General features: G+C 43.4%; 1 protein-coding gene across 1 annotated transcript; it reads right to left on the bottom strand.

Annotated features, from left to right (window-relative positions):
• Nucleotides 1-7,036: 7,036 nt before the first annotated feature.
• On the bottom strand, nt 7,037-21,114 carry tmtc4 (transmembrane O-mannosyltransferase targeting cadherins 4). Its single transcript, XM_080018827.1, has 18 exons — nt 20,727-21,114; nt 19,966-20,188; nt 19,748-19,863; nt 15,976-16,192; nt 15,045-15,132; nt 14,716-14,816; nt 14,333-14,425; nt 13,983-14,144; nt 13,479-13,681; nt 12,878-13,052; nt 12,267-12,398; nt 12,020-12,099; nt 11,799-11,906; nt 11,379-11,520; nt 11,157-11,271; nt 9,632-9,744; nt 9,476-9,545; nt 7,037-7,371 (listed from the first exon to the last, which is right to left on the bottom strand). Exons 2-18 carry the CDS (start codon nt 20,125-20,127, stop codon nt 7,220-7,222), a joined length of 2,229 nt encoding a protein of 742 aa, XP_079874953.1. The 5' UTR covers nt 20,128-20,188; nt 20,727-21,114; the 3' UTR covers nt 7,037-7,219.
• Nucleotides 21,115-23,253: the final 2,139 nt, after the last annotated feature.

Genomic DNA, 23,253 nt, shown 5'->3' with positions numbered 1-23,253 from the left:
ATTTACAATGTATGGATTCTGCCGAGTGGAACATTGCGAGTTATGAGACTGTTAAGCGCTTGGCTAACAAAGCACTGGGCTCATCCTGTGTATCCCTAATTATGACTTATTGCTGAGGAGTTATCGGAATAGATCTACAATAATAATATTAATAATAACAATAATAATAATAATAATAATAATAATAACAATAATAATAATAACAAATAATAATAATAATAATAATAATAAATAATAATAATAATAATAATAAATAATAATAATAATACTAGTGTGACAATTATTATAATTATATAATAACACTTAATGAATAATTAACTGAAATCAATTAATTCAATTAATACATTAAATTAATAAAGAAATGGATAGATGCTATTAAAAGATTGAATCAGGAAATATTTGTATATATTATATATGTTTTTCTTTTTTCTTTTAATTTATTTCTTCATATCTATGTAAATGTTTAATCAAACAGATTTTGTTTTAAATAACAACATACGTGTACTATTCATTTGATTTAAATCCAAGGGGAGAGAGAAAATATCCTATTCCTATCCTTTTCTCACTCACTCTTGAAGTTTGAGATTAATTTTGTGGGAAATATACTTTATTCACTACTTTTTTTGTGCTTTTTAAATAAATTCATTATTTTTTGCTTGAATGCAAACGAGTGTCTGTTTCATTCCTATTACCAACAGATGGTAGGAGAGAACAGTCATTTAGAAAATGAGATTTTGATTCTTCTGCTGGATGCAAAAACAAGGGAGGATTCTCATTTCTATTACCATAATTAATTATTTTAGCAATTACAACCCAGCAAGTGACACTACAATTAAGGCACCCTTGGATTTTGGAAAATTACTCCAACATTAGATCTACTACTGCTATTGATTTTTCTTTGGTAAATAGTTTGAGGAAATAATTACTTTTTAGTTTAGTTTGCATTTCACATGAAGTAACACTGTTATACATTTGAATTATAGAGGCATCTAACATTCAATTGATAGGTAATATATTATCTTTGTTGTTGTCTTTAATTTGGAGATTTGTCAATCATAGTTGGCTAAGAAATGTATTATCCAAGTTATAGACTGGTGGTATATTTTATTGATGGTGGGTGGAAGTATAATGGATATTTCACGCACCTTGCATTGTATTGTTACCGCAGTAGAGCCAGTGTGTACAGGCAAATGTTATTTGGAGATTGTGATTATTAAATATATTCACAAATCTATCCAATCCATCTTTTGGTATTCCTTACGTCATACTGATTTATTCTTTATTTTTTTCACCTCACATTTTATGTGCTCCATCAAAGTTATTTCATGGAGCACTTGTGTCCATTGCTGTTCTGAGCATTTTTATGGGCAGCGCTGCCTCTACAAGCAGCAGCAGGAACTACAGCGACTTGCAGCCCCCAGTTCCTGAAGGCTTGGGCAAAATAATACATGTCTTTGCCTTTTCAAATTTTATACTTACTGAAGGAGAAGTATTGTTCTCTTTTAATTATATATGATATTTGATGCAAGTATGCATACATGCATGTATGTTTTATTTATTATAATAATAATAATAATAATAATAATAATAATAATAATAATAATAATAATAATAACAATAATAATAATAATAATAATAATAATTATTATTATTATTATTATTATTATTATTATTATTCCAGCTGTTGTTCTTGTTGCTGCTGCTATTTTACAGTCACCCCCCAAACCCACATTTTTCTCAGATAACTGATTTCAAATTTGGCTCCCTGCAAATGAACAGATAAGAAAATTATATTGAATTCATTGCAGTTATGACTGAGGTTTAATTGCTTTTTCATGATCCAGCAATCCTGCAGGAAAATGCAGCGTAAAAAAAAAGGGGCCCAATTAGAGTGTTTTCACTTTGTGGCACAGACAGCAGGGTTCAGGCTGATTGTCTTTCTCCGCTAGTAGCTCCGCTCCAGAAGGTGATACTGGGGTGGACCCCTGTTACCCTCCGAGCCTTCTGTTAAATTTGGCAGAAAAAAACACCAGGGCTCAAGGAAGAACAAAGGCATGCCCGAATTTCGCCATAGAACCAGGAAAAAAAAAGAATCCCTGAAGAATGGCTTAATTTGGACTAATCTAGGAGAGTTGTTCCACACTTCAGTCCAGCAACGAGAGGTATTTGAACGAGCAGGAAGCAAGCTCACCCTCATTTTCTTTTAATTGACTGAAATGGCCTGCAAGTTCTTTAGAGTCCCCCGCCATACAGCAGATGCTGTGCATTAATTGGTCTACGAAGGCCTGACCCGGGGTTCCGTGCGGAGGGTTTAGAAAGCATATTTATTATTTGCTATAACCTGGTGGACATGATGTGCGCTCACAAGGGCCGCATTTCACGGTCTTATCCAGTTCGTAATGTCACGTGCCGCTTGAGGGAGTGGGTGTTTGGGAGGTAATGTTTAAACAGCAGGTGAGTCCTAAACACCATTCATCAGAGGCCCGCGCTCTCCTCTCATCCGGCCACAGCCATGACTGATGGGCCTGTCTTTTGTATGGATGTTTAGCGCAGTGGAAAGCCATATGCCACTGGCACACACTCCTGCCCACCACCTCCAAGCGCACCGCAGAAGTGGTAGAATAAGGGAAAATAAGTCAGAAAGAAAGGCGTGATGGGGGGGACGGAGCTCAAAACAAAATATTAAAATTATGAGTGAGGAAAGAATGGAAAAACACAACAACCATTCAGAGGGAAATAAGAGAAAATACTTTCTTGAGACTCAGCGCTGCTACTTTCTTCTTTGTTGCCTTGAATAGACAGCTTCAAACATTCTAAATCACACACACACACACACACACACACACAGACACAGACACAGACACACACAGACACACACACACACACACACACACACACACACACACACACACACACACACACACACACACACACACACAGACTATTAGTTGTACAAATATTGTATTTTTAATAAGAGAGGGCAGTGCCTGGGTGGTGGGAGGGGAAGTGTTGTCTGGCTGCTCCATCTGTCCCAAGCAGCCTCCCTCTCCCTCTCCTGGTTCTGCTGCCGCCCCCTCGTGAGAGGAGCACAGCTGTTACTGCAAAAAGCCCTGTCCAGAGACGGGATCGCACCCCCCCCCCCCACCCCTCTGCCCCCCCACCCCCCACCCCACTCCACCCACCACCACCTCCACCCTTCTCCGCCTGTACATGAACCCCTGCAAAAAAGGGATGAAACAAACTGGCCCCTGTGCAGTCAGCCTGCGCGTCTGCAATTTCAGACCTCTTTAGATCATTTTCCATGCCCACCAGAAATGAATAATGCACACATTAGTGGGTGCCAGTTAATAAATTTCCAACTCGCTGCACTATATTTTTCAATAAGGGTCCGGCTGCTTCATTTTGTTTTGCAAAACAGCCTCAGAGGGATCCCGCTGTAAACGATAGTCAACCCCCCGTCCCCCACCTCTTTTCATCCGCAGCCAAAGAGAATTTTTGCTTCTCGAAAATAAAATAATGAAATGATCACAAATCTGCAGAAATTTTCAGCTTTGCGTGCAAGCATCAGCTACAATGATGCATGTGATTTGTTTATCCCTCCGATTGTTCACAAATTCTCCTTCTGCGCCTTTTTCCCCGCCGCAGATAATCTACTGCAATATTTTCCATCAGAGTGCATCCTCAACGTGGTGCCCCCGGGGCACGGCTACACAGAAGCAGAATCAATCTTGGGGAACTTCCAGGCTTTGTCCGCGTGCCAAACTGGCAGAGTACGTCCATTACATTGGTACAGCAAAGCCCAGGCTAGCATCTGGCCACACCGGACGCTTTATAGCCCATCTCTAACGATTAATCACTGGGCGCGGACGGGGCTGGGGGGGGTCTCTGGAGAGGCCGGGCTGGACCGTGAACGGTGGTGGAGGGAGCACGGCGGAAAATGCCAGAGCATGTACGCTACGGCCGTCCCGATGCCCGGTGACAGTAGCCCGGCTTAAAATGACACCATGCATCGGGGCCAGACGGGCGGAGCGTGGCGGGTGCTGTGACAGCCGGGGGGGGCTCCACGAAAACGCCACCATGCCCTACTGGCCCGTAGTGTCGCGGTGCGCTGGTAGTATCCGTTCCAGGGTCGTGTCATGTAATGTGAGCTAGATGGGGCGGACAGCAAGGGCCCCTCTCTCTTCTCGGGCCGCGGAATCAGACAAGCTGCTTGTCTAATCAGGAGCATCGGTCTAATGATCGGTCGCTCACACAAACCCCCTGACCCTCGATTGCACTCGGAAGAGGGAAGGAAGAGGACGCTGCCTCAAATAAGCAGCATTTACATCAATTAGACAGACGAGATAGAGGTGAACATCAGAACCCATTAGGGTTGTTGTGGTTGGTTTGGGAGGGGCTGTCCGTGGTCACATTCTATCACACTGATTGGAACCCTCTCAAAGCATCTCAAACAGATGAAGTACATCGAGAGCCTAACATGAAAACATCCCATACATCCACCAGCACAAATATACTACGGAGCTCAAGTCCCAAAGACAGAAAATGCAACAAATAAATTACGCAGGAGGCCAAGCTCTGAGCTGAGAAACTAGCGCCAGTGCTTCCAGCCCGATAATGAGGCCACGCTTTTAACCAGCTATTTTCCCAGCAGTCCAGGAAATCAATTTTTTGTGTGTGTGACCCGTACACATGGCCTCCCGTATCCTCATAACCTGCTTCTTTCCTTCTTTTCCTCGGCCCGTGTCTTTGTATTTCTCTTGATGAGAACAACATTTCTGTATTTTTTTCCTCGGGACGAGGCGTCTGCGCTTAGCAAATGCAAAGTAGCACTCCCGCTGTTCGAAAACACCCATAGTGGGTTCAAATTAGTGCTCCCTGCTTCTTGTTCCTTTGTTGAGTATACTGTAACAAAAGGCTGTCAGTGTTTGCACCACCATGTTTTTTTTTGTTTTTTTAGCAATCAAAACAACAATGCTTCATTTTGCGCATTCATTATAATATTATAAGTGATTTGGGGTCTGCGAACACTCATCACACGCAATTCTGTGAAAATCCATCTAATCAAAACATTTAAAAAATAATACGTTTGATTAATATAGCACAACAAAGAGCCCCCACCTGAGAATTTGATTTCATTATGGCGTTGTGACAGAGCAGCCGAGCAGGTAAAAGGTGTGGCGAAAACCCGGAGAACAAGGAGAAAGACTTCATAAGACGGTGATATCCCATCTTTTATTAATGTCACTCCCTGGGAAACCGGGTTCCGTCCGTCAGAATGGATAATGAAGACATGGGTCAGGGCGGCGAATCCATCCCTTTAATACTCACATATTTTATGATAATGAAAGGTATTCAAAGAATGATTATGATAAAAGTAAGCTCCCTCCCTCTGCCGCAGACAGTCTGCTGCGGGCACGGAAGGGAAGGATTAGATCGCATGTAAAGTGGAAGTGGAATTACACACGGACCATTTCTCAGCCGACTGTACGCCACCGCTGCTTTATGTTACGCCGCATGGGTGAGATTGATCATCAAAACAAGACGGAAATGTTATAGTTGTGAATGTCACCGCCTGGATCCTTCGTGCAGATGCACTGGCGGGCACGACGCCCTTTCACCCCTGTGACCTTTTACACGAGTCTTAGGTGTTGAAACAGGTTTGATCTCCAAGCCGACGCCACCCCGCAGTGTGTATCGGCTAGTTGTTGTCTTTCATGCTTTTTTTTTTTTTTTTTTTTTTTTTAAATGTGTCCCAACACCGCCCCCTTTACATCAAAGCAGCAAAAAATAAAAAATAAATGCAAACACACTTGCGCAAAAAGCTAAATTGCATTAGGAGACATCGGCGGCATATTTGGAAGGTGATATCAGGTTGGTCGTGTGTGTCGGTAACATCTTCAAAGCATCAAAGCGCAGGGCGGCGCATTGTACTGTATGTGAGCAAACAAACTTTGCGGCCCGCAAAGCGAAGCCATACCAACCCGTCGCCGCTTCAAAAGTTTCCTGCGAGCCGTAGGAAGCAGGTGAAAAAATAGAAGTGCGCCGACCTCTGAACCGCAGGGTCACGCAGTTGTTGACTGATGTTTCACCGCGAGGTCGACTTCTCCCTTGGCGGTGCTCTTCAAGAGGAACGTGTGCACGAGCGTGGATGTGCACGTGTGTGGACGCGGTGGTCCCGGGGGTGGGGGCGTTGCATCTCTCTCTTTGAAGGCCGCCGAGCTGGGTTTTTCTTTTTCTTTTTTTTTTCTTATACAGCGCTGGCCGTGCGTTTCCTGCCTCCGCTGACCCCTTCGCCTCCTCCCGGACACTTGAAAAAAAATTGCCCCCTCCGAGCACCTTTCTCCGATTAACTACAGAGGCTGAGGAGGAGGAGAAGGAGGAGGAGGTCTCCATCCAATGCCCCCACCCCCCCTAAGGAACAAAGAGAGGCTCATTAGGTAAAAAACAAACAGTAATTCCTACACCAGACCACTGCTGATCAACATATCGGCCGGTTCCTCTCAGATCCCTCAGAATGCATTTCTTTTTTTTAATCCATGAATCATTATATTCTTCAGTCCCGACAGTCGGACACCATATGGAACGGCTGAAAAGGTGTTGCCAACCAAAATAAAGTTTACAATAACCGACTCTGGATCCATACTCCGGTGCCCCCGTGCAGCTGACACAACAGCAGGGTCGGGGGGGTTGAAAGAGGAGCGGGTTCAGCCCGGATGAGTTCCACATGTCCTCTGAAAAAAAAGGACGTGCCGAGCCACTTGAGCGGAGTGGCCGGCATATCGGGAACACCTGCCTCCGACACTCGAACACACATGTGAAGATCTGCTCTCACAGAGACACTGGGATGACACACAAACAAAGACCAAAGTCTCGTATTTGGTTTCAAAACAGGAGTAGGACCCAAACTAAGTTAAGTCAAAGCTGATGGAGCTATCATTTAAAATGGCTGAATCAACGTTATTTTATTTCCAAGTGAATGTCTTTGTTTCGGTACATCCGCTCAAAGACTGAAACGAATCCGGACACAGTTTGGCGTGTTATTTATTTACCCGACAGTTAAGACGATACAAAGTAAGAAATCCGGGATGCAGATTTTCATCCATTTGAACACTGGAGGAATGTGTGTGTGTGTGTGTGTGTGTGTGTGTGTGTGTGTGTGTGTGTGTGTGTGTGTGTGTGTGTGTGTGTGTGTGTGTGTGTGTGTGTGCGCGCGCTCCCCTCAGGGCGTGGCGTGGCGTCTGAGCTGATCCAGTTTGCGTAGCAGCATGTTGTAGTTGTCCCTTGTCCCTGGGGCTTCGGCGTCCAGCTTCAGTGACAGCTCGTAGTGCTTCTTGGCCAGTTCCAGCTTCCCCCAGCGATGGTACAGCACGGCTGACGGCAAGAAGTAAAAAAATAAAAATAAATAATAATAATCTATCTATAAAGGAAGGAATGTCTGTCTGTATGTCCTTGGATTATCTCGACAACTGTTCATCCGATCTACTTCACACTTGGCGGGAGTATTGCTGGGGACCCAAGGATGAGCAGTGCCAAATTAGGTGCAATTTGGACATGCGACACACTAATATTAATAAACTTTGAATAAACAAGCGAAAACCGGGCCGTTCAGAAGGGCGGGGCTGCAACTGAGTCACTTACGTGCAGCCCCAATATGTAGTCAGTTTATCCAAAAGTGCGACTTGGGTGTGTTTTTTCCCCTTGAGAAAGGGTGTATTTTCCCAGTGTATGACTTGAATCAGCTAATACACCGCGTTCCAAATTATTATGCAAATAATATTTTTCTCTGATTTTTCTAAAGTTGATGTAATAAACAGTCAGTATAATTTTCAAGTCATCAACCGTTAGGGTATAATTCAAATGTTATTGAACAAACCTCCCAATGATAACAGTATTTTTTTCAAAAATAAAAAACTCAAAATGCACTGTTCCAAATTATTATGCACAACAGGGTTTCAAAACATTTTATAGGTTGTAAAGAACTGAAAATGGTAATTTGTTGAATTTGCAGCTTTAGGAGGTCATATTTACTGAAATCAAAGGCTGTTTTAATCAAATACATCTTAACTGGCCAAGTTACATGTTAACATAGGACCCTTCTTTGATTTCATCTTCACAATTCTTGCATCCATTGAGTTTGGGAGTTTTCGGAGAGTTTCTGCTTGAATTTCTTTGCAGGATGTCAGAATAGCCTCCCAGAGCTAGTGTTTTGATGCTAACTGCCTCCCACCCTCATAGATTTTTGCTTGAGGATGCTCCAAAGGTTCTCAATAGGGTTGAGGTCAGGGGAGGATGGGGGCCACACCATGAGTTTCTCTCCTTTTATGTACAGTTTTTCCTTTTGGACCATGGAAGAAAGTGGTCAGTGAGAAACTCTATATACTTTGCCGAGGTCATTTTCACACCTTCAGGTACCCTAAAGGGCCTACCAGCTCTCTCCCCATGATTCAGGCCCAAAGCATGACCTTGCCACCTCCTTGCTGACATCGTAGCCTTGTTGGGACATGGTGGCCATCCACCAACCATCCACTACTTCATCCATCTGGACCATCCAGGGTTGCACGGCCCACTGCAACCATTTCTGCTTGTGAGCATTGCTTAGGGGGGGCCCAATAGTAGGTTTATGGACACCTGCAAGCCTCTGGAGGATCCTACACCTTGAGGTTCGCGGGACTCCAGAGGCACCAGCAGCTTCAAATACCTGTTTGCTTCTTTGTAACGGCATTTTAACAGCTGCTCTCTTAATCCCATGAATTTGTCTGGCAGAAACCTTCCTCATTATGCCTTTATCTGCACCAACCCGTCTGTGCTCTGAATCAGCCACAAATCTCTTCGCAGTACGATGATAACGCTTAAGTTTTGAAATGTGAAATATTGAATGTTTTCATACATTGCCCAAGGCATTGCACTATTTGACACTTTTCAGTGGCAGAGAGATGCTTTTTCTTTCCCATATTGCTTGAAACCTGTGGCCTGCTTAATAATGTGGAACGTCCTTCTTAAGTAGTTTTCCGTGAATTGGGCTCACCTGGCAAACTAATTATCACAGGTGTCTGAGATTGATTTCAGTGATCCAAAGAGCCCTGAGACACAATACCCTCCATGAGTTTAATTGAAAAACAAAAAAAATAAAAGGTTTATGACACTTAAATCAAATTTGCATAATAATTTGGAACCCGATGTAAACCTAATATGTAGTGTATAGTGTGTATTTGTAGTGTGTAGAGAATTCTTCCGGAGTTTTGTAGTCCCCTGAGAGCGAGTCGCCGTGACATGGACAGTGCAACCCGTGTGTGCAGCAGTTCAACTCAGGCATGTTTTGAACGGGCACTGCACTGGTAATAATAATCGGGTTAATGCTTGATATAAGTATAGCGTGCGGGATATAAATGATCCGACTAGGTGAATTTGTCATGACCCGGAGTAGGAAGTGTCTGTGGCTTGACAAGAAAATGCAGTCGTGGTGCTGTCATCTTACCCAAATTACCATGGCAACTGGCGGCATTTGGGTTGATCCTGAGAGCGTGGAGAAAGAAGCCCTCTGACTCCTGCGAAGAGAGGGGGACAGACAGTCATCTCTGCCGTACCGCAATTAAATTGTGATATTTTAAGCTCAAACCACTTTCGGCCCAACCTTGTATTTCTGCAGCTTGCCCAGGACGTTGGCCAGTGAGAACATGATGGTGTGGTCGTTGGGGAGGAGCTTCAGAGCCTCTCTGCCGATCAGCTCAGCCTGGTCCAGGTTGCCTACGAGGCAGGAGAATATATATATTAAAAAAAAATAATAATAATAAATAAAAGACAAAGAAATTCTGTGTTAACGCTATCGGTACTAATAATTCATAAGACAGGTTCTTCCCTATGTTTTTGGTGTATTTACTTGTTATTCCAGGAATTTGGGAGGGGCGCGCAGTAAATTCCCTTTAGAAAATTCCTTTTGGAGATAAATAATCCCTGGGACTTTGTTTAGCTTGTTTGTCCCCCCCGCACCAAACAAAAACAGAATGATCGGGGTTATCTGGGGAGAATCTCTTATTTCTTCTTCATTTGTCAGCAGAGATTTTTTTCTTCTTTTTTTGTTTCCTGCCCCCCCCTTCCCTTTCTCCCTCTCCACACATGGAGGAGCAGTTTAGCCTCCTAATTAAGGCTGGACACAAGGCCCACTGCGTTATTGATCTCTGTCAGAGACCTGGATGATGCCCGGCGAGACGGGAGGGAGGAAAAACCAGAGAGAGCTGAAGCTGGAGCAAGAGATAGAGAGAGTGAGAGGAAGGGAAAGTGTGATGGGGGGAATTAGGAGTGATGACGTGTCCTGAGTCATACTCTGTGTCCTCAAAACAGGGTTTAGAAAAGTGCACTTGAGCATCCAAACCCAACATGTTTCCTTTTGTATATGAAAAAAAGAAAACAAAATAGGAGAAGAATGTCCATTTCTTACTTTTTGAAAATGACATCCATTGTTCTTTTCATTTCTATATGTGTTGGGGAGCAGGGTGTGTGTGTGTGTGTGTGTGTGTGTGTGTGTGTGTGTGTGTGTGTGTGCATTTCTGTCAGATATGGGGAACAAATGTGGTGGAGGGAGGGAGCTGTTCTGGCCATGTCGGCCCATGTTTGACGGGGGGGGGGCCGCACCGGGCCCCGATTGGCTCGTTGCAGCGCCCCCCCGGGAGTGGCTACTGACAAAACAGCTCCAGCGCTCGGAAATCAGAGCATTCTCCACACGGCGGGGGAAGTGCGCCCTTCTAACTCCACACAGACACAAAGCTTCTAATGCATAAATTTCAAGCATTGACGGTTCCCGCTCTTCTGCTCTAATCACATCCGGGGCCCAGATTCTCAACCTTTTTCCTCAAAAATAACAAGGGTGTTTCTCGTTGTTAACTGAACTGAAGCGAGGTTTCTCGGCGACTAATTGAAACACCAATGAGCGAAATGATGAAAAAACGAAGGTGCATCAATATCTTCAAGCACTTTGTCTGATGTGCGTTGGAAAACAATGATTTTATGAGGAATACGTGAATTTTGAATTCTGCTTAGTTTCATGTAAAAATGGAATGAAAATATCTGTGTTAAGTGTCTAGATTCAGAAATCTGTGTATGTCTGTGTGTGTGTGTGTGTGTGTGTGTGTGTGTGTGTGTGTGTGTGTGTGTGTGTGTACCAGTGTTGTCCAACAGAATGACCATGTTGTTCCAGGCCAGACTGTGATCGGGCTTCAGCACGGTGGCGTTCCTCCATGCGTTCAGAGCTTCAAGGTGTCTGTTCTGGTCAGCATACTGCCAACACAAATATTACTAAAATAAGACCTAATAATAAAATGTAAGGATTGATGCGTTATGAGGAGCAAAGAATTTGTATTTGTTATATTTCCCGCCGCACTCACCAAACGTCCCAGGTTGTAGTAGCAGTCCGGGTACTTTTTCCGGAAGCGGATGGCGTTCCAGTAGCTGCGCTCTGCCTCCTCGAACTTCTGTAGACTATTCTGCACTATTCCCAGATTCATCCAGGCTGCAGCAAAGTCAGGCCTAAAAAAAACAAACGCATATATATATATATATATATATATATATATATATATATATATATATATATATATATACATACACACACACACACACACACACACACACACACACACACACACACACACACACACACACACACACACACACACACACACACACACACACACACACACACACTCTTTTCAGGGCTGACTTTGCTGAAGCCTATCTATCGACAGACAGACAGACAGACAGGATCAGAACATTATTGTCCCTACTAGTACAACAGTATAACCTACTGGATAGCGACAGCTTTGGAGAGCAGCTGCTCTGCCTCCACCAGCTCATTCCTCTCCTTCAGGATGTTGCCCAGGTTGTTCATGGCATGGACGTAGGTTGGGTGCAACCTGAGAGGAAGAGAAGGGGAGTAAGGGAAGATTTGTCCCTTTCTCACCTAACTCAGTTATTTTTTCCTGTTTTTTCCCCCCGTTTCCTTGCGTCAGTAATGTGTCTTGCTAACCTGACTGCCTCTCTGTAGTATTTAATAGCAGCACTGGTGTTGCCACGGTCGGCCAGGTTCTTCCCCACGTTGTAATGAACCTGAGGAGTTAGACATTAAGACTCATTCATGATCAGCATCAAAGAGATGCATGCCTGTGCGGTGCATTTGTGCTCTGTTTGAAGGATTGTAGAAAGATTATATAAATACAGAAACATAGCGACACATTTATTCCATTGACCCTCAAACATAAACCCTGCGGCTCTACCTTGGCGTTGAGTGGACAGACGGCGAGGGCGCTGGTGAAGAGGCTTTGCTCTGACCTCCACTGGTGACTGCGTAGCGCACAGCGAGCGACGTGCACGCACAACACAGTCAGCAAAGACACAAACAACAGTCTCTGAATGAGAAAAAGAAAAAGACATTGAAGACATTGAAACTACTGATATCAACGTGGTACAGTAGTTACCAAGACCGTTGATCTTTACAGCAACAGCAAATGTGACATAGAAGTCACGTTGGCCAGTAATTTAGAATTCTGAACTCCAGCAAATATAAAACCTGCCGGACATTCTGGTTGACAAAAATAGACAATGATTATACAGACTAGAAATAAAAATGATTAAAAAAATAACAGTTATTGGAAAACAAAGCCCTGACTGATCAAAGGCAAATAGCTTTCAGTCCAAAATATAAGATTATGCTCATACATGGGATGTTACATACCGTTAAATGCCTTCAAGCAGTGAAAATAGATTTGGCCATTATTTAATTATTTGTCCGACATACGTTTATCCTTCCGGACATATTGGCCGGTAATTAAAAAGCCTCGCGCCACTACACTTCCTGCGTTTTGGTGTGGTCATGGTGCAATTATACCCTGTGCCTGGGCCAGCGGCAGCAGCACTGTCCCAGGGCATACGCCAGCAGCAGGCAGTACCCAGCGGACGACAGGTAGAGCACCCGCTCTGCAATGACAAAGCCCACCCTGAAGAAGACGTTGCAGGCCGGCAGGAAGGGGACCACCAGCAGCACCAGACCCAGGGTCAGAGTCCTGGCAGCACGGGCGCAAATGTGTAAGAGGGGTTACACCCAGCAGCTTGCTGTTATTTTTTTTTTTACAAAAAGTACGAGAGGTACATCAGGCAAGTTCATGCTTTATTTCATGCCGAGGGACTGGAGCTTAATAAAGTCAAGAAATAGAAACTCTGTTAAACTTTCTACACGAGCCACACACACACACACACACACACACACACACACACACACACACACACACACACACACACACACACACACACACACACACACACACACACACACACACACACACACAACATAGCTCTGAAGCAACAGAGAGTTTTAAGTCAAGATGTGATGTTCTGGTCACACTGCAGTGGCTATGATCCAATTTTCATAATCAAGTAGGAGTCTACCGAGGCCAACATGCACTCCATCTCCGCCAGCGCCGATTCCTCACCTCCTTCTCTGGCTGTCCTGTGAGCATAAGGCTTGGCTTATCAAGCCTATCAGGACGCACCAGAGCAGCAGCAGCCACACCATCCTCCAATCAGTGGCTGACTTAATGAGAGGCACACAGCCCATGGACCAATCAAAACACAGCCACCAGGGACACAGCAGCAGCCAGGCATTCAGAGAGTAGTAGTAATTATAGTTCACTATCTGCCAATCAAAAGAGGAACAAGGGGGGGTGAGGAGTGGTAGAGAGAGAGAGAGAGTGGGGAACAAGAGGAGGCATTGGGGGAAAAGGAGCGTTTCAAAAAAACTGTGATCTCAGATTTCAAACAAAATGGAATCGGATTAGTTTGCAAAGAAAGAAATATGAGTAAAATCGAAAATCTATAAACAAATTAGGTTAGTCTTCATTTAGTCGTATTCAGTTAATAAAACGTTACATTTAGGATTTTAATGGAAAACGTGAGTAATGTTTTTGACCAAACGTCGTTAGACGACTGTCACTCACTCGAAGGAACAGGCCTTCTGCGAATGATGCCGGGTTGTCCACTTCAGTGAAAGCCGGCGGTCCAGTTCCCATGATCCTCCAGCGGGCGTAGAGCATCGAGGCTCCGCCCAACGCCAAGAGAACCAATCGGGAGAGGAGCCCCGTACACAAAAGCTCACTTACCTTAAAAAAAAACACGTGCAAAAAAAAAAAGAAAAGTAGATAATCACTTCACACGATCCATATGCTCAATGAACCCCAGTTGACACCCGTTTTAAGATGAATAATATACATGCAATGTGATTGGTTGAAGCCGTGTAATTAATTGTACCCTGTGTGGGATTGAGGAAAAGCGTGAAATCCTAACCCACCTCAATTGGTTTCCTCCTGAGGAGCAGCCTCTGGCTGAGCTCGTACACATTGATGTTACAGATCAGGAGGACATCAAAGGCTGCGTTCACGCCCTGAGAGAAGATCCACACACACAGCGAGGGTGGAGGGAAGGGGAGGAGGGAGAAGACGCTGAAAATGCATCCGGTGCCACCCGCAACAACGTTACAGCTCAACATAGTTTAAATTCTGCAAAGTTTCAAGTCTACAATGATCGACGGCATCAAAATGGGGATCTCAAGGAGACGCACAACACGCACGCACGCACGCACGCACGCACGCACGCACACACACACACACACACAAAACAAACAGTGTATATTATGAAGACAGGGCTGGAAGACATCGGGATAATGGCTCATACCAAGACTGTGATGCCTTGTTCTTTGCAGAGCATGGCTGCGGCACAGAGCAAGAGGCTAACCACAACCCACTGGACAGAAAACTTCTCATCTCTGTCACTGCCTGATGAAACACAGAAACCAAGACACCGAGACAAGACAAGCATGGAGGGTTAGATTTTTTGGTGTGTTTGGTTTTTCTTTTAATGAGTGTTAAAGAACAGTGGGTAAATCTGGCAACGAGGGGACAAAACAAATGATGCTCTGCGGTTAATCAATTAGCTCCGGAACGCTTGATGCCCGAGCATCGTGCATTGTGGCACAGAAAAGCACGTTTGATTAAAACACTCACCTCCGTGGAATGCTTTACAGTACGTAAGGAAGGAAAGCTGGAAAAACAGGCCACACAAGAGGTCCGCTCGACCCACCACACCCGCCACCTGGGGGAGGGGGGGCAAGAGAAAGAGAGAGGGAGAAAAATATAAGTGTTGATAAGATACAAACACAATCATCGCAAACATCCTGTTCTATCATTCTGTATTTTGTTCTGCATAATATAGTCTATTACCAGCGAAGGCTTATTAGGAAAATCTGGGGAGAATCTCTCATTACCAGCGCTGTGGAAGTGGCTTGTGTGTGTGCGTGCGTGCATGTGCTGCGTAAAGTGTGTGGGTACAGTATGGTTGGGATCCTGGGGCTGACTCCTTTGATACATACAGCAGGCCTCAGCCAATGGCTGGGCTGCCTGCAACCCCCCAGGTCTATTCCAGCTCTCGCCCTGCATGATTAAAGAGAACGGGAGGGGGGGGGGGCACTGCCTTCCAGCTAGGCTCTACAGCCGACACACACATGCCGCCAGGTCAATAAGCATCCCAACACTGCTAATAGCCAGGCCGTGCTAGCGTACACACACTTTGGCCCTGCACGCCCAACTGAGACAAGGCTTTTATTCTTGGCATGGATCTACTACATGTTTAATAGCAGAACCCCTGGAATGATGTGTCAACACACTATGGTTCATTGTTGTGGGGAGGCCGAGATATTTACAGAGGCCAGAGTTGGAGCCAGCGTTTAAACAGTGGGCTGCAATCAGTGTTTTCAAACAAAACTAGTTGGAGAAAATACTATGAAACAAATAGTTCATTTTAAATAAATATATGAATTGTTTTGAACATACTATATTGAGAGTAATCAGCCTATTATATATATTTTTTTTACAAAGGAAATCCAGCGAGTGATGTGCATAACCTGTGAACGGGGGTCCCCCTCCCCCCATGACTTACACTCTCTGTGTGGACGGGGTGCACTGCAAAAAAGAGTGCAGCGAGCAGTGAGGCCTTGGGAGCATAGTTCTGCACGCTTCCCTTCTCATCGTAAGCCAGGCCACCGATCAATATCGCAAACACGTCTATCATCAGAGATGATATGAGAGCGTGGAGGATAATGTTCAGTACATGGAAGCCGACAGGGTGCAGGCCTCCCGCCAAGAGGTAGTTCAACCTGCGTTGATGGGAAAGGAACATTCATGATGTTAGAGTACCAGCACATACATGTAAATACAGAGAAAAAGGGCAGACAATGGAAAAGATGAATGTTCTGTTGCATAGTAATGTCAGTGCATTCGAAGAAAGTGAATTCAAAGTCTTCAGGAATCTGAAGACTTTATATTCAGTTTCCATAGATGGAAATGTCCAGAATAATATCAACAACCATCTTAATCATTAAGACATTGCTCTGTAATTTGTGAAGTGTTAATAGAATTGAAGTGCATACTTTGCCTTGATCGTTGTGTTGCTTGGCAACAGTTAGTAGCCTACTTTTAAAAAACGATGTTACTTGGTGGGACGTGGAAGTAATGTTTTATTGATTATCATTATGTATAAATTATATGATCTAGTGAACATTGGTGTTTTATAATATTGCAATCATCACTGTTTTACAAAGCAATAAGGCACTGGGGGCTCCATGTGCTAGTGAACTCTTCGGGGGTTGAACTTCAACGCCCCTCGGCTGTGGTATCATCACTTTTCAAACGGTCTCCTTCCAGCTCCTCCCTGTGGTTCCAGCACCCTTGTCCGGCAAACATCCCAGTTATTATACAGATCAGCTTTTGTCAATGTTTCAGAGAGGCGGGAATACCAACAAACAACCTTGGAGTTGTCACCGTAGGACTGAAGACTGATCATGATTTCATTGTACACGTTGATGGACTGAGGAGGTTGGTGTGTGCGTGTGTGTGTGTGTGTGTGTGTGTGTGTGTGTGTCAGGAATCGGAAGAATCCAAAGGGAGGCCAAATTACACTAAGGCATAGGGCATGGTCTATTAGCGATACACTACTGTATAGAAAGTGTATGTATGTGTCTTCACTCCATTTTGATGAAATGTCCCAATGACACTTATATACTTTTTAAGTTGCTTAAAGCCACATTGTGCACACTTCTATCTCCACCGACAACAAAGGAGTATTAAAACATATCTTTAAGTTTAATTATAAAACACAATCAAAGGCATTGTAAAACACTGATATAAGACGCGTGTCCACAGATCAGTTGTATTTCACATTAACGTGGCAAGTTGCAGAACAAGTGTCAAGCAATTAATATGCAACTCTATGCAATCATTTTTTTCCCCCTCTATAGGTGCACCAGAGACTCCTTTCCTTGCCTCCATGCTGTCACTGGCATCAAATCTACTCTGTATAGACTAAAACTTTCCGATTCAGGCTGTAGACAGGGGAAATATAACTATTGGTCACAAATAGGGGCCAAAGGCACCGAATGTTCCACCACTGAAAATATTTGTCCTGCATAATTGCAATTCAGCTGAATTAGTAAAAATACTCATGATTTTTTAAACAATATTTCACATTATTTCAAAGGGTTTTAAGTTATTAATCATATATAAATTATGAACACTCTTTATTAAATATTCATATTTGTGATAATCCCTTTTTTACTACAAATATGATTTTGGCCTAATATGTAAGGGTGTTCCGCTGCTCTCCAGCAGCAGGTCTTGACGGCTCATTAAGACACCAGTACCCGATGTGCTCCCACTATGCTCCTGTTATATTATTCCCCAGCAAGCATGTCGGCAGTGCAGAAGTTTTAATGTCTTACAGCAAAGGCAGACACCAACTTTACAGTTGACATTCAATAGCTGCATCTACTAATGGCACGTTGCATAAATCACTCCAATCCATTACTTTTTACAGAGTGGGAAAACATGAATCAGAAGTCTCTTTTCCAGAAATTATATTGATGGATTTTACAGCAGACAGCGAAAATACCGGTATTCAGTGTTAAGCCCTTTCTAAGATTTTACTTCAGCCACGGCCAAGAATTTTTATTTTTGCGATCACTAGTCCAGAAAGCAAATCATCTCTCCCCAACACAGTTGAGCTCTAACTCGAAACCATTGACAGGAAAAGTCCAGAATAATATCAACAACCATCCAAATCATTAAGACATTGTACTGAAACGTGTGAAGTGTTAATAGAATTGAAGTGTATACTTTGCCTTGATTGTTGTGTTGCTTGGCAACAGTTAGTAGCCTACTTTTAAGAAACGATGTTACTTCGTGGGACGTGAGGGTGATGTATTATTAATAATCATTATGTATAAAAAATGATAATCAATAGTGTGCCTGGATCCAGGACTTCCTCACAACGTGGACCCAGGTTGTTCGGTTCGGGAGGCACACGTCCAGCTCCCTGACCCTGAACACAGGATCCCCCGGGGCTGCGTCCTCAGCCCCCTACTGTACTCTACACGTACACCTACACATACCCTGTACACACAATTGAGTGTGTGGCGAGGTCCAGCTCCAACACCATCATCAAGTTTCACCATCAACGAGTTTGCTGACAACTTATACAGTACACCATGAGGTGTAGTAGCAGAGCCCGCAGGATCATGAAGGATCCTCACCACCCCAACAACTGACTGTTCCAGCTTCTGCGGTTAAGCAAGCGCCTCCGCAGTCACACAGTAAGAACAGAGAGACTGAGACAGAGTTTCAGCGTTTCAAGCCATAAGGACTGTCAATGCTGAATTCACCAGGGGCCCCCACCCATAGGCCCCACTGCCTTACTGCACCGTATGTTGCATACTGTATTGCATTCTGTATTGTTACTGTATTGCTGTGCTGTACGGTTGTATAACTGTACTATATATCTCTACACACACTACCTCTCTTTATTCACATGCCACTTTACTGTACATATCTGTATATACAAAATAGTCTATTCCTCTTGTATTCCCATTCAGTATATTACCCTTTTACTCTTATTTTATTCAATCTCCCAGGGGGTTATTTTCAGACTGGACACCTTGATTGATTGCACTCTTCACAAAAACATTTCTATTTAGTTTTATGTCGTGTTTCTATTGAAAAGGCTCGTGTAGCCGCGCACAATTGAAAATAAATAGCCCTCTCGCGCCGAAATAGAGAAATACCGCACGTGATGTGACGTTGCCAGTGGAGCTGCAACAGTGGATTCAAAAGGAAGCAGCACTTAGAGCACCTCACACCGCACCGCACCAGTACCCAGCGCCAACGCGTCTGGTGGACTTCTACTGTGATATCGTGATACGGCAGTTCACGTGTGCGTATTGAACTGTAGAGGCCGCACTGAACAGTTTGATAACATACCGTGTATCGTTGCATCTCTAATCTATCTATCTATCTATCTAGTCGGAGAGATAATATCCCAGTTCTTTCTTATAGTACAATATGTTTTATTCTAATTACATTTCAATTTTCTGCCATTACAAAAATCCATCCTGACTTAATGTGTCACACAGAAAAGTCAATTTTCTATAATACCTCAAATGTATCTGTGTGTCTCTATGGTATCAGAATTTTGTTGATTATCTCTGATACCAATACCATTAGCCTGGGATATAGGGATATATTAGCATACAATATCTGTTATATCTGAACACTGAAATAATAGTTTACTGTGCTTTAGGAGATAATTTCCCCTCAAATGGTATACCAACACACGCGAAATAAGTTGAATGAATGCAGATAAACCCCGACTCAGCCCTTACCTAAATGTAAGGACAGTGAGAGGTCGGTAAGATTTGTGGCTGGAGTTGCTGCTCAGGTTGCTTCCCCAGAAGTCATTGCTCCAGATGTTGTTCAGGGGTGTTTCAGGTCTCAAGTCCTAAAAGATAAAAGAAAAAAAAGAAAAACAACAAAATGTGTAAACCCCCACCACAAATGATTTGTGTATCAGATAGGGCATCTGTGAACAGGCTCTCATTACCTTGTTGTTGATAATCGCTTCCGAATCGTCGAAGACAAACTCCCCGTCATAGCTGTTGATAAAGCAGAGGAGCGCCACCAAGGCCACTGTGATCCTGGCATAGAGCTGGGAGAGTTTGGGGAGGGGTATCTGGTGGTCCCAGTAGACTTCACACAACGCCATGGTGCATCGTTTCTTTGGTCATTCTACATCTTCATCCAATCCAGTCCCCAGGAAATGACACCTAGCATCACATTTACAGTTCCATAGGTTTAACTGTCCAACAAACTGCATAGCAGTGGTGGAAAGTAACATATACAAGTACTTTGGTCGTGTACCGAGGTATCTAGTATCGAGGGTACATTTCTGAGACTTTCAGCTTCCACTGCACTACATTTCAAAGCAAATATCTTTACCTTTAACTCTAACATTTTCTGTCGAATTACTTTGGTTTTTAAAAGAAAATCTGGATTTATATTTACATATCAAAAGCAAACCAGGATAGGCATGAAAACTGTTCTGCACAAAGTGGATATGACAAGTACTTTAAGTGCATTCAAAAGCAAGTATCGACGTTTACTCAGGTAGGAATGTCATGTGGTACTTTTGCTACTTTTACTGCTCATTTTGAGTCAGGGTATTTGTACTTTAAGTTTGAAGTGGAAGGGTTGAGTTGTTCTTCCACCAATGACGCATATTATTGTATTTCAAATGCTAGGCTATGCATAATATACGTAACATCTCTAAAACGTCACTTTCTAACACATGGGACAGGTCCATACCTTATCTCATGGAAGGCATAGGGTGTGAAGTCCTTCTCCCGGACATGTCCACCATGCTAGCTTCTATGCAGGCTGACTGTGGCGTTAAGTTATCCTACTGACACATTCGCAAATTATAAATGTTGTATGGTTTAAACTGGATGATTCCACCGCCTGGTCCTGGGGAAGCTGCCGTTGCTACAAGGCTATGACCATATCGAGCTTAACGCGTTCTGCCGCAACAGTAGCTTTAGAACGTTAGCCGATGCTATCCGTCAGAGCTCAGTCTGAGCCAATAAACGCCTGGTGCATGATACAGCAGGCGTTACGAGGGTTATCTTCGAAGCAGAGGAGGTTTCCGCGACGATGAACTCCAGATATTACCCCGGCGTAGAGGCCGGAAGGCGGACAGAAGACACACCACTGTCAACAAACACGCACGCCGGATTACTTCCGCCTTTTGCAACGTCACTGTCACGTGGCCGTGTTCGCCGCTGTGAAGCCAGAACGATCATTCAAAATTATGATTGAATGGGTTTCTTAAATATTATTATTATTATTATTATTATTATTATTATTATTTTACATGTAGTAAAACACTGAACTTGGATGACGTGAATCAATAAGTGGCTTTATCGGTGCAAGAGGAGAGATGTAATTCCCCCTCTCCCCTGTCTCCCTTCATTAATTTCAATTCAATACAGTAGTACAATAAGTGAAGTCAAACTAACATACAGACATAAATGACAAAATATATACCTGAAATATATGAAAAAAGTAAGAATATATATGTATATATTTATATGTATGTGTGTATATATATATATATATATACAAACACACACATGTATATATATAGACTCCTACTCCTTGTTACCTTATCACTTTAAAAGTACGTACATCTCCATAATGAATACGTTACTGTCTTTATTTCCATATGCTACTACTCAAGCTGTTCATTACTTGTTTTTTATTTATTTTACCTCTTTTTATTTTGTATGTAAATATTTTGTTTATTTAGTATATATAGACTTACTCCTGTACTCATTTCATGTTCCCCACTGACGCCAAATTACACATAATTAACGGTCCATTGATAAAGTGCTAACGTATCCACTTTACCATATTTCTCCATCCTAGATAACCTCAAATTCAAAGAGAAAATGTTGAATGTTTTGATTCAAAAATATATATTGAATAATATATATATATATATATATATATAGATAAGTAATTCTCTCTTCCTCTCTCCCGATCGCCCTCTCACTCTCTCTTTCTCTTTCTCTCTCTTTCTTTCTCTCTTTCACCCACTTTTTTCTTTAACCGATTCAACCTTAGACATAATGTTTTGAGCCTGACCATATATCCCCCATAGTCTAAAACCTGCTGACGAATCAAATCTCAACCACCAAACTGACCAGCTCAAAGTAGCATGCCTACGCATGCATCCGGCACGCACGCACACACACACACACACACACACACACACACACTCACACACACACACACACACACACACACACACACACACACACACACACACACACACACACACAAATATCTCCTTTCAGTTTGCGGCATCCAAGCCATTCCAGCGAGCACATTCCCTGATTTCTGACGTTGAATCACATGAGGCTGCAAGGCATCGTCGGTGGTGGGGCTGTGTCACCATAGCAACTGAAGATGCCACCAGTAGGGAACAGCTGTATTTGTTATAATGCACAAATGAGCAAAGGGGGCATGATGCTCCTGAGGAAAAGGCGAGACACAAGAAGATGGAGGCTCCCCCTTCGAATGTCTTTGAGCGTCTAAAGCAGGGGTCGGGAACCTATGGCTCGCGAGCCAATTATGGCTCTCTCGATGACGGTATATGGTTCGCAGACAATTTTGAGCAAAAAAATTTCATCACAATAAACAAGTTATAGATAATTATTCTGTGTCATCGTAGTCATTCTGTGTCAGGGGCGTAGTCAAGTACCGGCTGCGGACCACAGAAAGACTCCGGGGCGCCTTTCACTCCGCACCTTGCCCCTCCCGGGTCTCTGCTCAGGCGCCACTTGTGGTTCATTTCAATATGCGGCACGCAGGCCACAATTGTATATACAGCATCCCTGAGGATTATTATAATAATTGTGGATAATAATGATGCTCTTGGGCGCAGGAGGAAAGGTGTTCCACTGCTGGGCTGCTTACGAGCCCGTGCGCCGATCCCCTCTGTAAGACAGACAAACATTAAGAAAACTCCCTGCCTCGAGTCGGACCAATCAGCTGAACACAAGTGGACAGAAATGGAAAAAACTTTAATATGTACGTGACAAATCATCTATTGAACTTGAACTTGAACTTGAACCTGAAGACCAGCTGATTCTTAAAACTTGCAAGGAGCTTACCCCCGCATACCACACAATGCAGCGTGAGTATTGCTGTATTGACCATGTTTTGCTCTATATAGGCATGTGAGCAGTCTTTCTCGCATCTGAGAAACAAGAGCTATAAAATTAAAAAACCTAATAATTAAATAAACATTTAATTTAAATTAAATTACGCT

Source organism: Zeus faber, assembly GCF_960531495.2.
Source record: "Zeus faber genome assembly, chromosome: 18".
Taxonomy (NCBI): domain Eukaryota; kingdom Metazoa; phylum Chordata; class Actinopteri; order Zeiformes; family Zeidae; genus Zeus; species Zeus faber.
Note: the sequence above shows the minus strand (reverse complement) of the source record. Positions and strands in the feature narration are given on the sequence as shown.